General features: G+C 50.8%; 1 protein-coding gene across 18 annotated transcripts in view; it reads right to left on the reverse strand.

Annotated features, from left to right (window-relative positions):
• EXTL3 (exostosin like glycosyltransferase 3) overlaps nt 1-15,456 on the reverse strand; it is a 115,547-nt gene that overhangs the window by 2,923 nt on the left and 97,168 nt on the right. For all 18 annotated transcript variants that reach the window (XM_072330897.1, XM_072330906.1, XM_072330890.1 and 15 more), the window contains 3 exons: nt 3,973-4,100; nt 1,635-1,779; nt 700-828 (listed from right to left, as the gene is read on the reverse strand). In XM_072330897.1, the coding sequence (XP_072186998.1) occupies nt 700-828; nt 1,635-1,779; nt 3,973-4,100 (402 nt within the window). The remainder of the gene's footprint in view (nt 1-699; nt 829-1,634; nt 1,780-3,972; nt 4,101-15,456) is intronic.

Here is a 15,456-nt window from a genome sequence, read left to right on the forward strand (position 1 = left end):
CAGATGGGAAGAGCACCACGCAGCAGAGCCCACCTGTCACATTCATGGCCCAGGCCCATCTCCAAGGCAGTCAGCCTGTGATGGCGAGACACATGTGGGGCTGTACGAGCACTGCCAGCAGCCATAAAGAGAAGACTGATATGCCTCTGAAATTCACGCTCAGAACCGTGACGGTCATTTGTCACAATGGGGCAGAGAGACTTCAGCTGGGCCGCAGTGTTTGCACCAATGGCCTTCCGCACAGCCGTGAGCCCAAATGCCTCCACAATGCTACGCAAAACCAGTGAGGAAATAATTCCTACCTGTGCTGTACACCACAGAAACAGGACATTTGGCTTTCGGGACTCGGCTGCCCTGCAGGGCCTCTGCTCACCCGGAAACCCCCTGCTCTGAGCTGCAGTGTGAGTCGAACCCCTCTTCATCCTGCTTGTCACAGTGGCTGCTTCTAAGGGCTGTGCTGAGCATTCACACCTTTTTGAACACACACTGCACCTCCTCGGGGACTGAAGGGACGTGTTAGCAGCTCCCAGCAGGTCACGCTCACAGCACAGCCCTTCGGAGATGCACTGCAGTCACAGCGTGGTGAGGGAGGGCAGCAGCTGGATTTCCCCAAGTCAAGCAGCCTCCAAGCTGCGCTCCACACACCGCTGCACGTTTAAGGCATCCATCAAATCACCCGAGCCCTGCCTGGTGCCTTACCTTGATGGGAGGTTTCCTTGTGAGGTGTGAGACCAGGAAGTTCATGGCGATGTCCTCACAGTTGATGTACTCATCCACCATGTCACGGATGGCCTGCGGCATCACGTAGGAGTACAGGTAGGCGTAGTACTGGCAGGGAAAAGAAAGCTCTGACAATGCTCAGTGGGCACCAAGCAGCGAGTGCTGCCCCAGCCCCCTCCGCTCCTGCACTTTGCTGCTGTGCAGTGCTGCCCCAGCAGTGGGTGGATTAACTTCCAACCTCGCTGAGACAGCTCAGGGCAACCCCTGGAGGAAAAGAGCCTGTCTGTTCCTCAAGGCCCACTTGCCACCTGTTGGCTTTCCCATGGAAGGAACACGTGCCACGGAGCTGCACTGCTCCCTCCCAACACAAACCATCCACCTCCCACAAGCTCTGCGCACCAGGCAGCTACAAAAGAACATGGCATCCCCTGCAGCTGCACATTGCAGCGCTTGGACTCTGTAATAAAGGCACTACAGAAAGGTCGTTATCAGCTCCCACAGCAGAGCTCTGGGAGACTCAAGCTGTAAATATGACACAGGGAATCCGAATCACATCTCCCATTAGTTGGAAAGACCACCAAGATCATCCAACCCAACCATCAGCTCATCCCTGCGACCACAAATGAGGGGGCATCTGGGTGTCCCTAGCTTGCAGAATCAGTGTTTTGCTGTGATGTGCCTCTGGGCAGTGGGTGTGTGTTTGTTAGAGCTTCTGTTTGGAAGGAGCCAGGGAACAGGAGCAGTGCGCTGCAGTTTGTTCTTTACAATTAAATGCCCCACAACCACATGAGCTCCAGTTAGTCTGGGAAGGGAAAGCACCAAGCTGACCATGGACTGGTCCATCAACTATGGGCTTGATGATCTTTATGGGTTCCTTCCAACTTGGGATATTCTGTGATCCCACGATATCTCACCTTATGGAAGAAGGCAGCACCAGTGAGCACCATCGAGAGCTCACAAGAGTAGTTGGAGTTGTAGAGCCAGGACTGATGGGGGATGTCCCACGCATGGTAGCGCCCTGGGAAGCCGACAATGCGGTCCCTCGCCTCCCTCCAGACACTGCAAACAGAAACAGAGGTTTTCCATCAGACATCAGCCTGAGCAGCACATCTGGAGGCAAGGACAGCTCTGCACCATGTGCTGCTTCTATTTCTGCTACACCCCAGAGCAGCCTGGGATAGTCCAATCTCTTCCCAAGCTCCCTGGGATGTGATATCTCCCAACAGCTCTGTTTCTTCCTCCGTACAGCAAAGACAACACAAAGCTCCCTTTAGGAAAGCAGCAGAGATGGTCAAGATGGGGTCTCCAAGATGGAAGGCACCAAGCTCCACTACCTGCCCCTATATACAGGCACTGCAATGGTCACCTGCCCGCTTCCATCCCAACCTGCACCCAGCAGCCTCCCCAGCATCCTTCACCCCAACACACACTCGCAGTTGTTGCATGGGGAATTAATCCTGGGGTTCACATGTGAGAGTGTGGGCTCATTTAACATTCTGCTCTCATCTGAAGCTCGCTCTCCTCCAGAGAAATCCCACAGGATAGCTGCAATGCTGTCAGGAGTAATTAAGAGGAACGTCAGTGCTAAACATCTAACCTAGGAAACTAAATCCATCTTCCACATCGGGCTGATGGCTTCCTTCAGATGCACCGGTCTGACCTCACTAATGGCCCCAGCTGCACCTCCACACTCAGTGCCTACAAGGAACAAGCCCCAGGTGGGAGCCCGGAAGGCTTTTCCCTTCTCCCCAGACACCACATCAGACAGCAGGCGGCCTTCTCCTCTTTTCCTAGCATTCATGGAGCTCCCTGTTCCTCCTCCCTCAGTCCCTTTCCTGCTGAGCTTCACAAGTGACGGCTGCAGGGCAACTGTGGGCTGCTGACAAAACAAAGTTCCTGAGGGCTCTGGGAATTCATTACGCTATTTAACACAGCAAACAGCAAAAACAGGTTTGCTGTTACATCCTCAAGTCAAATTAAGGAAACTCCAGTATAACCTGGTAATGAAAACGGAGCAATTAGCGCTGCCCGCAGCTTTCCTGGCACCATCCTCCCAGCAAGTTGTTTGCGTGCTGCTTCTATCAATCCAATACGACTGTTCTGAAAAGCTGCACTGAAAGCCACTCACTTCTCCCACACCCACATAAATGTGACATTTCCTTCCCAGCTCTGCAGCAAAACCCAGAGTTCCTCCAGCAGAGCATTCTGGACACGCTCCTTGGTAAGGTTTGCTCTCGGCAAACAACCTCCATGCAAGGTGCTTTGGGGCTGATCAGAGGAGCCTCAGCCAGGCACTGCAGATGAGCGAAGACAAACAGAGACCAAAGAAGGGGAGAAAATGGCCAAGTCCAGATAAAGAGCCTGCAATGGGGCACGGAAGGGAGCCAGGAGTCCCAATGCCTGCTGTAGTCACTTAACACCTCATTTCTCACCCCTCAGGGAGAGTGCTTTCCAGGCATTCTGTGCCTTTCTGTCTTCTGAAGCAAGAGCCAACCTATCTGGGAGGGAGAGGAGCTGCTGCCCGCCTCCACCCCCTGACAGCTGTCAGGAGCTCTTGGATTTGCAGTCAGCCCCACACTGGGCTGACAAGCTGCAGCCAAGCGAGGGTGAGCAGCAGCAGCCTGGGGAAACCGCTTCTAGAACCGCTTTCTCCCCTGGGCTCATCATCAGGGAGCTCTGTGCCAGGGCAACAAAGAGGGAAACTGCAGGTGTTGGAGCTGAAGAGTAGGAGTGAGAGCAACCAGCACTCTGTGCAACATCTCTTTTCTCCATCCTCTGGAGAGAGAGATGCTAAAACAGCTGTCACATCCCAGTGCCACACAGCACAGAGGATGGACAACAGCCCACTGTGAGCATGTGAGCAATGAAACCCTGCAGTGAATGTTATGGCCTCGCTGATGGCACACAAAGCATGGACTGCAAAAGCCTTGAGTTCGTTTTCCAGTTTTCTTGCTCAACAGGCAAGGAAAGCACGCAGTGCCAACAACATCAAGGGAACGCTATCAGAATTGCAAGAGCCAAAGAGCTGAGGTTAAGACATGGGAGAATCAGGTTGCCTGGACAACCCGGAATCAGCCCACCTGCCTGCAACTCATTAACATGTAATGAATTAAACAATTCATTAGCACATGCTATTCCTCCAAGAATCTGAACTGTGAAGCCATGGGAAGGGATGCGCTCATCCTTGGTCAGACCCTCGTTTTAACCACGACAGTCACACTGCACAGATGAGCTGCACCCTGTGCCACTCACCGGAACCCAAACATGATCTCGTCGTGGCGGAGGTGAGCGTCGTCGTCGATGGACAGGATGGCTTCCGTCTCGATCTCATCCCACGGCAGGAAGCGGTTGTTCAGGCTGTTCTTCTCGGTGCGGACAACCTACCGGATAGACAACACTGCAGTCACGGTGTCTGTACAGGTGATAGAGAGATTTAGGGGCAGGCTGACATGCTCCAGCTGCAATCCTTTGGCTACCGCGTTCTGGCTGTCGCGTTTTGGCACCGCTTCGCAGCCCCTGTGACAGATCAATGGTTTCTAAGCAGAAGGCACCAGCTCTATCCAGCCTTCTACCTGCTGCCTGCCCTGCAGGCCCGCCAGGAGCCACACACCGGGTACCAGCTGCAAGTGCTGCCTTTGTGACATGGCTCTGCATAACCACGCGGCTGCCAGAGGGGAAACACAGCAGCTGCCAGCAAAGCAGCCCTCGTAGCATTGCTTCAACTCACCCCAAAGGGAGCTGTTCCACCAAACATCCCTGCTTTGTCCCTCGGATGTGACCCGTTTGCAATACCTCCCTCTGAGAACATCTCAGCCCTTTTCTGGCTCTCTGCTGAACAATCAGCTCTTGCTTCAAAAATAAAAGTCCATCCCGCTGAAAAGAATAAGGCGTCATGGCAATAAAACTCCATTAAATAAGATTACATTTGATCACATAAAAAAGCTCACACCGAAACCATTAACAGCGGAAAATATTTGTATTGGGGATCTGCATGACAGCTGCTACCATTAAACTCCCGTGTAAAGCTGGCGTTAGTGCTTTCATCTGTCAGTAGCTACTGGGGGACAAAAAAAATGGAGCGTTTGACAAGAATGCATTAAAATATCCCACTGAAGAGCCATCAAAAGCATGGACACTATTGTAGGGAGGTGACAAATTCTGCAGCTCTAAGCCATGGTGGGTCGGGGTGGGACCCGACCTCAACAAGCCTGACCTCATTGAAACCCGTGGGTGGCTGACTCCTTAGGATTAGCAGAAGCTGGACCCGGTCCATTGCAAACTGATTTAATGCTTTCCAGGCAAGGTCCTGCCTGCGGATCACACCCAGCCAGCTGAAGATACGTGGACAAAGAAGTTTTGCTGACAGCACCCTCCTGGATTCTGTGCCCAGGCCACTCTGCAAGCTCTGTGAGCAGCCACAACCACTGCCCAGGGCCAGATCTGCCCTCTGGCTGCCATTTGCTCTCAAGGGAGAGGTGAAGATGCGATGCTCAGCTGAGAGGTCCTACGACCTCAGTTTCATCACATCTTCTTGTGCTGTAAAGCTCTGGGCAGGAAATAAAAGTGGCCCCAGGTGCCATGGGTGCATTTTGGGAAGCTCTGCACATCTGCACAGTCAGCGCTCGGTTTGTGCTCTGCACAGAAAATAGGTGTGCTCGGCTAAACAAGGTGCTGCCTTTCAACAGGGAGCATTTAAGATTAAAGCAGTTTGTAAATCAATGGACCCCAAGGAAACACCTGGTGAGCCTTATTGACTGACTTCTTGTTTTCCTGTAACCTGCTGCCCAAGATGCAGCTATTGCCAGTTGAGAAAGTGAAGCAGATCCATCCTGAATGTCTGAAGTTGGGGCCCCAGAAGGGAGAGAAAGATCAGAGCATCGGCATGAAACTCTTCCCCAAGGGGACACAGGCTACAGAGGAGCCAGGTGCCACCAAGACACAACGAGCACATTCAGATCATCATATCGGCACAAGCAGAAGGTAGAAGCAATGTAAAGGTAGTGCCCTTGATGGCTCCTTTTCAAAGCACTTGACCGAATTACAGCATTTCCAGGATGCAGCTGATCACCACCCAACTTTTAGCCAGCTGCTTTTGCAAAGTCCTCCTCTCAGCCCTGGGCAGCTGCTCCAAGGAAGCAGCTGGGGACCTGCAAGCAGTGATAAGTGAGAGATGATGGAGATGATGATGATGATGATGATGATGATGATGAAGATGCCTGAGATTCCAATCCTCCCTCTCATCCCCAGGAGCTCATTGCAGAGCCTGCTGCTGCTCCCCATGCAGAACTGGGATGCACACCCTGCACCTGAGCCACAGAAATAAGGGCATCACTTCAGTAGAAAGGAAATCTCATTCTTGAGAAAGACAGAAGTGAATCTCTGGGTAACTTTTCTTCTTTAATGCAAGCAGCTAATCTTGTAGGAACAGGTCAGGGGAAATGGGGAGAGCCTCTGAATCAAGGACTTGAGCCATTCGTGTCTCTTCTCAAGCTTTTATGTTTCAATGGGCCCCAGAAAACAGCAGACCATGAGCACAAAGCCCCAGCATTCAATGCAAAGCTGTTCAATGCACCCCTTTGCTCCTGTTGCTGTTCACAGTCACGTTGGCCAAACAGATCTTAGAAACATGAGAACTAAAGCAATGCATAAATCAATGGCCTGCCCAGCAATGATGCCCCGACCAACACCAAGATTTTTGCACTGGTTTTACACATTAATACAAAGATGTAGTAAAATCAATATCTTCCAGCCATCTCCTTACTGGTGAGGCTTGATGCTGCAGCTTTAAATTAAGTGTCACATATAATTTGACAGTGAAAACATGAAGAGTGTTTATGGCCTTGCAGAAATGCCGACAGCTCAACAACTGGACTGATTTCTGGGCAACGAGCAAACTGGGCACAGAACTGGGGAGCTCAACGCTCATGTCAGGCCTTCATCAGAAAAAAGAGCCACAGGAAAACGACCCACAAAAGAACGGCCTTAGGGGAGCTGCAATAACTTGGGGAGACTAAGAACAAGCTGGTGGGAAAAGGATTCTCTTCCATCCTTCCCAAATCTGTGCCAATTCAACTGGGGGGAAATATCACTGCAGCCAGAGCCAGGCTGAGGACACCACGAGCTCCCACGCACTGCACAGCTGAAAATGATGGTGCTGAAGATGCAGGAGTCCAACGCATCTCCCTGCTCTGATTCTGTAACCAGGACACTTGCTTTCAGTCCACAGACTGAGCAAAGTCCAGATATCCCAATAAAGCAACATATCCACCCCAGTCCTTAAGACCCGCTGGCTACTGGGTGGACCAAATGACAAATGCTAAGGTGATTTACAAGGCAGAAAGAGCTTCCTTATCATGGGTTCTGTGTGTGTGCGAGGATTTGTGAACACACAAGCAGGATACATCTCAGCTATTTACCAGGGCTGGCTCCATCCCCTGTCCCTGATGCAACCAACATGACAGATCAGACTGACATTTGCTTCTCTGCATTTGCAAAGCTGAGTAACTCTGGGGAAGTGAGGCCATCACAACAGGTTTGCACTGATCAGCCACAAAAACTAAGAGGTCTGGTGTGTCCAAGGGAGATACAGCACGCTGCAAATAGCCCTGGCTACAGCACAGAGCTCAGATCCATCTGACTGGGCACCCCCACTTACCAGGGACAGCCACGATGGGGCTTAGTGAAGACCATGCTCAGCCTCCTGAAGGCACAGCACCACACCTCCCTGCCTGCAGGCTCTGCCCTCCCCGTGCAGAACCATCTCCTCCTTCAGAGCACAACTCCCAACGTGAGAACACTCTCCTACTTCGTAGAGAACAGAAATTCATCTCATTTCTACTGGCCAAAATCCTGATTTCCACAGCCAAAACTGCACTGAAAAGCCCAGATCTAAGCCTGGAGCTCACTCAGCAATTCTTCATTTAATGAGAAAAAGACGCATGCTATGCTCTGCAAGCTGCTAACGCACACCTCAGCACACAGACAGGGCACAGGCAGAGGATGGAATGCAAGTGTGCTGTTCCTGTCACAAGGGAAGGCTTGAGGACATCCCCCAGCACTGTGGGTGTATCTGCCAGCCCCCAGCTGGTTGTAAGGTCAGGGGAAACTGCAGCTCTGCAATGTGTAAACATGGTGTTAAAGCACCTTCCAGCAACGCTACCAAACACCGTAAGATCTCAGCAGCCTGGCACTTTGGAAAGAAATAGATGCTGTTGTGATTGCTTTTATGATAACTGATGTTTAACAAACTTGGGGATGCTGTTTGCAATTGGGCTGCCTCCCAGCTTCTCTCCAGTGCAGCAAAACAAAGCAGCAGCTCCCCCACAGCAGCTCCCACTGACCTCCTGTGCGTTCTCCTGCTCTGCTGCTCCATTCAGCGGCATTCACACCAGGGATACGAGCTCTGAGGCGATGCTCAGCAATGGGATTCTTCTCCAGTAGCCTTCATCTTTTTTCCTTTTTTTTTTTTTTTCCTTCCCTTTAATCTTCTCTTGTAAAGATGGATTTCAAAGTGCCCATTATCCCCTTTCTTGTGTATTAATTATCCTGCTGCTCCAGCCTCGCTGCTTTCTTCTTCACCTCCGAGCACTCGCTCTCCCTCCATGCCCCACACCCAGCCAGGCTCCAGGCCCCGATGCTCTGCTGCCTCTCCTTTGGAAGAGCTCTCAAAATTGGAATGAAAAGGATTTAGAGACTAAAAACTCGTCTCCAGAGGCATGAGAGCTTCACAGGAAGGGTACGGAAGCTCTCCGAAGGCCACACACCGTGCTTGCAAACTGGCAAGATACGCAATGAGTTTTTAAAATACACGTGATGAAATAATGCACCATAAAACCAAACTTAAATTATCCCCCAGTGAGAGCAAAACCAGTAGAAATTCTTTTTTTTAAGCTGATAGGGGAAGAGGTGCAGCACTGGGGCCCTTGTTAAGGCAGCCAGCAGGCAGCAGTGTGGGCTGCCCATTGCCGGGACCAGAAAGCAGTGTGTGATCCACACAAAACCCATCCGTTCTCCATCTTCCTGGGGGTACAGCTGACACAGCATGCTGGAGAAATGAGATGAATTCTTCTTTAAACACAAAAGAGATCCAGCTACTCATTTTTATTCTCTACCTTCTTGGTTCTTGGAGGTGCGCACTGCACTGGTTGTCCAATTAGATTTATGACTATTTGTAATTGTTTGGCTTCATAGAACGTCCTCGGGATCACTGTCACTTGTGGTCAAGGCTTTCAGACACCTCCTAAGTATTCTCTCCTGCTTTCACCTGGCTCCTTTCTCAGCTTTCTGAAGCCCTGATCTGTATTTCACATTAAGAACTGTGGGGCACGGGACAGCAAGGCTCCACAACCGACTGCCATGGGCACTTCTGGGACTGCAGGTTAACAGATCACTGCCCTGCACTGAGATGAAGCAGGAAAAGGAGCAGGAAATTTCCTGCTGGGTTTCCATACTGATCATCCCAAATCCTTACAATTAAATCAGCAATATCTGAAGGCGTGAAGTCCCCACATGCAGGTGAACGGTTTCTTTATCAGTGCTCTTGTAAGCAGGGCAAACATCAGCCACTTGCTCTCACTTGGCAAAACCCGTAACGATACAGTGCACCAAACCAAGCTGTGTTTCAACAAGCCAGCACCATCTATCTTTTCCTAATCTCACAGGGCAGCCGTTAGATCAATGGACATTTGCTAACGACTCAAAGGGCTTTGGATGGAAATAAGTTGTTAAGGGGATTTTCAAAGGTCAGTCGTATGTAATGGGAATACTGCCCTTTCAGGCTCTGAGCGATGAAAATCAACAAACCTCACCAAATGCCTGACAGCACAGCACCAATTAAGTGAAGAAGCAACAGAAGCACATCAGGCTCCCAGTCATTTTGGGGATCACGGGGACCCTGGCACTGAGCCTTGCAGCACAGTGATGCATGAGGCAGGGGTGTTACCAGCAATAAGAACTGCTGCATGTTGTTTGGGCTCATTTGCTTCCAGAGCAGAAACATGAAATTTGAAGCAGAGCTGTTACAACAGCCAGGAGAGAGCCCAGAGCAGGGCTACTCTGTTCCTGCACCTGAACCAACCACTGGAATGGTTTCCATTTCCTAAGTACTGAAGTCCAGATCTCTCTTAGCTCCTCACTCTTAAGAAAACTCTGCTACCAGCTCACCTGCTCCTGCACTCATTGGAAAGGACACATTGCTGATCCCTTGGCCTGCACTGAGAGGTCTGGTGGCAAATGACCTGGGAGCTCAGGGCTGGGTCTGAGAGAGGCTGTCACACTTCATCTGCAGGACAGACAGCACGTGAAAAATCAGCACGGTGGGCTGGGAGCAGCTCAGAGGGATCCTCTTCCTGCCAAGCCATCAGTTGCCATGCAGTACCAGGTCATCAGCATTGAAGGGAAGGAAACAAAGAAGCAGCCATTTTAAGGATACAGAAATACACAACGGAGAGCCAGAGCATCTCCCGTGGAAGAAGACAGTGCTGGAAACACAAGGGATGCTGTCCCCGAGGATCACTGGAAACACCTTTTTTCTCTTCACCCAGTGAGGCCGCACTTAGCTTTCCACACTCTTCCCTTCGGCTGATAGCTCAGCTGCTTTAATTAACAGGGACTTTCTTCAGTGTAGTTGTGCAGATACTTCTTCAGCAGGTTCCCTTTCCACCAGCTGTCTGTCAAGCAGGATTTCCATTACAACAGTGTAAAAAAGAAACGAAGCCCAGAAGAGCAGGTGCAATTATTTTTTCATTTAGTAAAATCTGTACGTCTTGCCAGCTCCAACACATGATGGTTAATGGTGCTTGACGATGCTGTACAGCGTTCAGAACTGGCTGCGTCCCATCCTTGAAGGCTTCTAATGCTGACGTTCCTATCTGGGCCCTCAAAGTGAACGTTATATCTCAATTAATGGAGGAAGGAATGTGGACACACTACTCACGACTTAAGGAGCAGTTATTAAAATGCTGGTATATGAACTTGGTATGTAAGCAAAGGCACGATGCCATCAAGTTGCAGGTAGGTCATTTTTGATGAGGGGAGGGCAGAGGACGTATTATGGCTACGTTGGTGGGAGCAGGAAGGACGAAGAACGCTCAGTCACGCACCTCCACTTGCTGAGAAGCCTTCTGCAGAGATTATCAAGTTGAGATCTCACTGGGAAGGTTCTGATGGCTGTGGATGAAATAAAGACAGCTTTCTGCTGGCAGGCATCCTCAAATGCAGCCCCCAGAGGTGAGAGCTCTTCCGTACAATGATAGAAGAAAAGAACTAGCAAATCCGTACCATGATTCCTTCATCAGCATTTTTATCTCTCATTTTCTCTCAGGAATGAGTACAGCTCATGGACAAAAGCAATTTCCATCAGCTCAAACATCACAGAACCATAGAATGGCCTGGGTTGGAAAGGACCACAGTGACCATCCGGTTTCAACCCCCTGCTGTGTGCAGGGTCACCAACCAGCAGCCCAGGCTGCCCAGAGCCACATCCAGCCTGGCCTTGAATGCCTGCAGGGATGGGGCATCCACAGCCTCCTTGGGCAACCTGTTCCAGTGCATCACCACCCTCTGGGGGAAAAACTTCCTCCTAAGATCCAACCTCAACCTCCCCTGTCTCAGTTTCAAACCATTCCCCCTTGTCCTATCACTGCCCACCCTCACAAACAGCCATTCCCCCTCCTGTTTCTATGCTCCCTTCAAGTACTGGAAAGCCACAATGAGGTCTCCCTGGAGCCTTCTGTTCTCCAAGCTGAACAAACCCATTTCCCTCAACCTTTCCTCACAGGAGAGCTGCTCCAGCCCTCTGACCATCTTAGAGGCCTCTTCTGGTCTCATTCCAAAAGCCTTGTGTCCTTCCTGTCCTGGAGGCCCCAGGGCTGGACGCAGCACTGCAGATGGGGCCTGACAAGTGCTGAGTAGAAGGGGACATTCACCTCCCCGTCCCTGCTGGCCACCCCTCTCAATGCAGCCCAGCACACAGTTGGCCTTCCGGGCTGCAAGTGTGCACTGCTGGTTTATGTCCAGCTTCTCTTCCACCAGGACCTGCAAGTCCTTCTCTGTAAGGCTGCCCTCAAGGAGATCTTCCTCCAGTTTGTACAGATACCTATAAAACAGAGAACAGAGTCAGGATATCACCCTGACGGTGGTCAAACAAAGAGGAAAGGAGGTTTCAGCAAACAGGCCATTGCTGAGATAAGTCCCATCTCACTGACGTGGCAGGGCCAGCTGTGGCCAACAGGATGCCAGCCCTGCCTTGGTTTCTGAAGGTTCCCCCCTTGCTCATCTGCAGGGCTGGCTGCTAATTCTCCAGCTACACGCTGCTGTGCGGACAAGCAGAAGGCAGCAGCAGCACCAGCCCTCCTTCCCTAAACGTCAATTAAAGCATGAAAGAAAATCAGGGGGGAAACAAAGGCTTCCATCAGGCAACTATAACCACCACCACCAACCCACAACAGCCACGTAAGAACAAGCAGAGTGATGAAAACCTCTCTTTTGCTCCTCATCTCTTTCTCTAATACTGTGTGCAGGAATCAGCTTCCTCCTTATAACCTCCTGATGGCCTCCCCAGTTGTCCCCTTGATGTTCGAATGCCCTGGGAGGTCTCCTCTGGTCCAGCACAACAGTGATCTCCTTTGTCCCATCTGTTCAATACTCTATACTAAGAGCACCACGCAAGCCCTACAAACAGCCCAAATTCAGCCCTGGGCAAACAGTGTGGGATTTGTCACTACCAACCCCATTTGCTGCATCCTAAACCAAGGGAGTCCCAAGGCAGGTTGCTGTAACATTTTGTCTATGGAAATGCACACGGGAGAGCTAAGCCCTGTGTTGAGGCAATAGCATTGGCGTACTGCAAGGCTGCCTGAGTTAATATTCAGTGTGCAAATCCCCGAGAAGCCGGAGCTGCTTGTTACATGATCAGCACACGGTCACGCCTGGCTGCACCCCTGCTTCACCCCAGGAGTGACAAGCATCTGGGTTTTAGCAGCACAGGTAAACTACGCAGCCCATTTGTTGCTGGGATATGGTGAAAGTACAGGGGGGAGACAGCAAACTCCTGGGATCTGAAGGCTCACCCGGCTCCTCAGGCAGGCAGGCAGCAGGTGGTGCTACATGCCCGGCAGCAGCGCAGACACAGTGAGCAACCACGCAGCCTTGTTGCAAAGCTCCCACAAAGCAAAAGGACCTGGCACCATTTCCCCCCCAGCTCCCCTAGCTCAAGAGCCAGCACAACCCAACAGGTCTGCAAGGCATCAATGCTTTTGGATCTGAATTCTTCCGAAGATTATTCCTTCTTAAGCAAACTGCTAAATTGAATAAGCTTTCCCAGCCGGCCACCAAGCCAGCAGAAAAGGACATGACGCCACCGGGACAGGCTGCAGAGATCAAAGCTTGCTGCTTATTCTGCAACAAAGCTCTAAGGAAAGGATTAGTCACTGCCAGCAGCCACAGTAGCCGGCCTTGGCAGTGAAGCCAGTCAAATTGCTCATAAATGCCTCCAAGCACACACCTCCTAACCCTGAGGAAAAGGAGAAAGCGAGTTGCTGCAGGGCTCTTCTAGCCCCGGCTCCACGGCTGGTGGACCACAGAAATGAAAGTCAGAGACTCAGGCTGTGAGTCTCCCCAAGCTTTCAGGTGTTGCCACCTCTCCCAGCTGTGCATCCAAACCAAAGGATATGAGAATAGGACTGTCAGCACTGAGCCAAGAGCAAAAAAGGACAAGAGCAATAAAAGGCGATGCAGCCTGGAAATCGCAGTGCGTGGCAGACACACTACTGCAAGTGATGCATGAAGCACTCATCCTCAGCGAGTCTTTCATCTTCTATCACGTCTGGGGTTGCTCAGAGCCCTTTGGCTAACAGGGATGCGCGTGGCTGCACTACGGCACAAAGACCTTGGAGCCTCAAATCTCTGCCTAAGGGCTGAGAAACTAAGAGACCTTCTCATGAACTGAAGACAGCACATAAAGTGCTAAAAACGCATCTCTGCTCAGCTTGAGAGACACACAAACCAAGATGATGGAGCGGGATGGATGGAAGCGCATAGACGGGACCCAAGTCTATTTTGTTTGCTTGCTTGTTTAAACTTGAGCTTAAAACCAAATTTAGGGCCCTTGTGAGCTGAGTTCTCTCTTTCCCAGTCTCCTGCAGGCACAGCGAGAAGCGCAAGGAGGAAAAAGCATGTGTGGAGGAGAGAAGGGAGGCAGAGTGCTCCAATGGCTTTGCTGCCTCAGGCTGCAGTCCTGGGGGGCTTTTAAGCAAGTTTCTCAATGGGAAATGGAGAATTTAATTGCTGCATTGGAGAATCCGTGTCTGTTTTGAGTGCAAGCTGCTGCAGAGTTTAATCACCTCGCTGTCTGGAGCTTTGTGTTTTCTCTGCTGAACACCTGCAGCACTGGTAGCCTTCTGAAATACATATTAAGTACGTTCAAATAAATTCTCTCCAGGTACCTCTGGCTGTCCAACCTCAACTCTTTGATTTAGGGTTGTAGGATTAAAATCGGACCAGAAACAAGAATCCTGTCCCCCTACCACAACCCATGTACTGCACAGAGCCACAGCAAGACAGGCAGCGAGCTGCCTCTGGAGGATCTAAGAGCTGCTACAACCACGCACTGGCTTCGTGAAGCATCAGGACTGGGTGAACTGCTGTGCTACAGTTGTGAAGAAGCACATGCAGATGCCCTGCAGCCAGCAATATCAGCACATCGGCGCCAGAGCAGAACGCAGCAAGGTCTGAATCTTGGGTGCAGCTTACTGTCGTGTGTGTGGGCTGGATGTGTGGCTTACGTGATGTTTTGCTTCATTTGTTTCCTTTAGCTTTTATTCATGTGGGTGAGAAAGCTGCCAGAGCTGTGGTGTCACTGGTGCCAGGAGGGGCAAGAGAGGCTGAGATGCGGCTGTGGGCACAGCAGTGGTGATGCTCTGCAGGTTCTTCTGTTTGCCTAAGTTCTCCGAATGAAGTGCTACGGATGCAAACACTTGCAGAAAGGAAGCTTTTAAACCTGCACAAACAGAACACTCACTTGGAACCTTTGTGTTTTTCTGCTGCGGTGCTGTTTAACATGAGATGGGAACAATTTGCATAGCACAAAGGCACTTCAAATTCGAGGGCAATCCACCTACACCTGTTCCAAGGGCGACCTTGAATGACTACACACACATCTTTACATTAAATTATATTTGCACCCTGTCACTTCAAGCCCAGTACAGAGCCAGAATCTTTTAATCACAGGCTCCCATGTGTTAAGGAATCTCACCCAGAAACTGATGTCGTCAGAAGAAATCTATACTTAAATTAAAGGTAAAACTGAAGGGAACAGATGTGTTCTGTAGCCCTGATAATCTCATCTTTCACTCAGAGGGTGGTGACGCACTGGAACAGGTTGCCCAAGGAGGCTGTGGATGCCCCATCCCTGCAGGCATTCAGGGCCAGGCTGGATGTGGCTCTGGGCAGCCTGGGCTGCTGGTTGGAGACCCTGCACACAGCAAAGGGTTGGAACTGGATGATCATTGTGGTCCTTTTCAACCCAGGTCATCCTATGATTATCCATGAAAGTTTCAGAGATCTAACACAGCCCCTAGCATTGCTTTTGCCAGCCAAACAGGGAAACCATACAATGGTGATTCTTTATACCAAAGCACAACCAAGCACTGCCAAGCATCAACTAAGCCTGCTGCTAGAGCCAACTGGTGGCAATGCTTCGAGGGGATCTTCCATGACCCAGGCATGGCTTTGTCTCAT

This window comes from Excalfactoria chinensis, chromosome 3, assembly GCF_039878825.1.
Source record: "Excalfactoria chinensis isolate bCotChi1 chromosome 3, bCotChi1.hap2, whole genome shotgun sequence".
In the NCBI taxonomy this organism is placed as follows: domain Eukaryota; kingdom Metazoa; phylum Chordata; class Aves; order Galliformes; family Phasianidae; genus Excalfactoria; species Excalfactoria chinensis.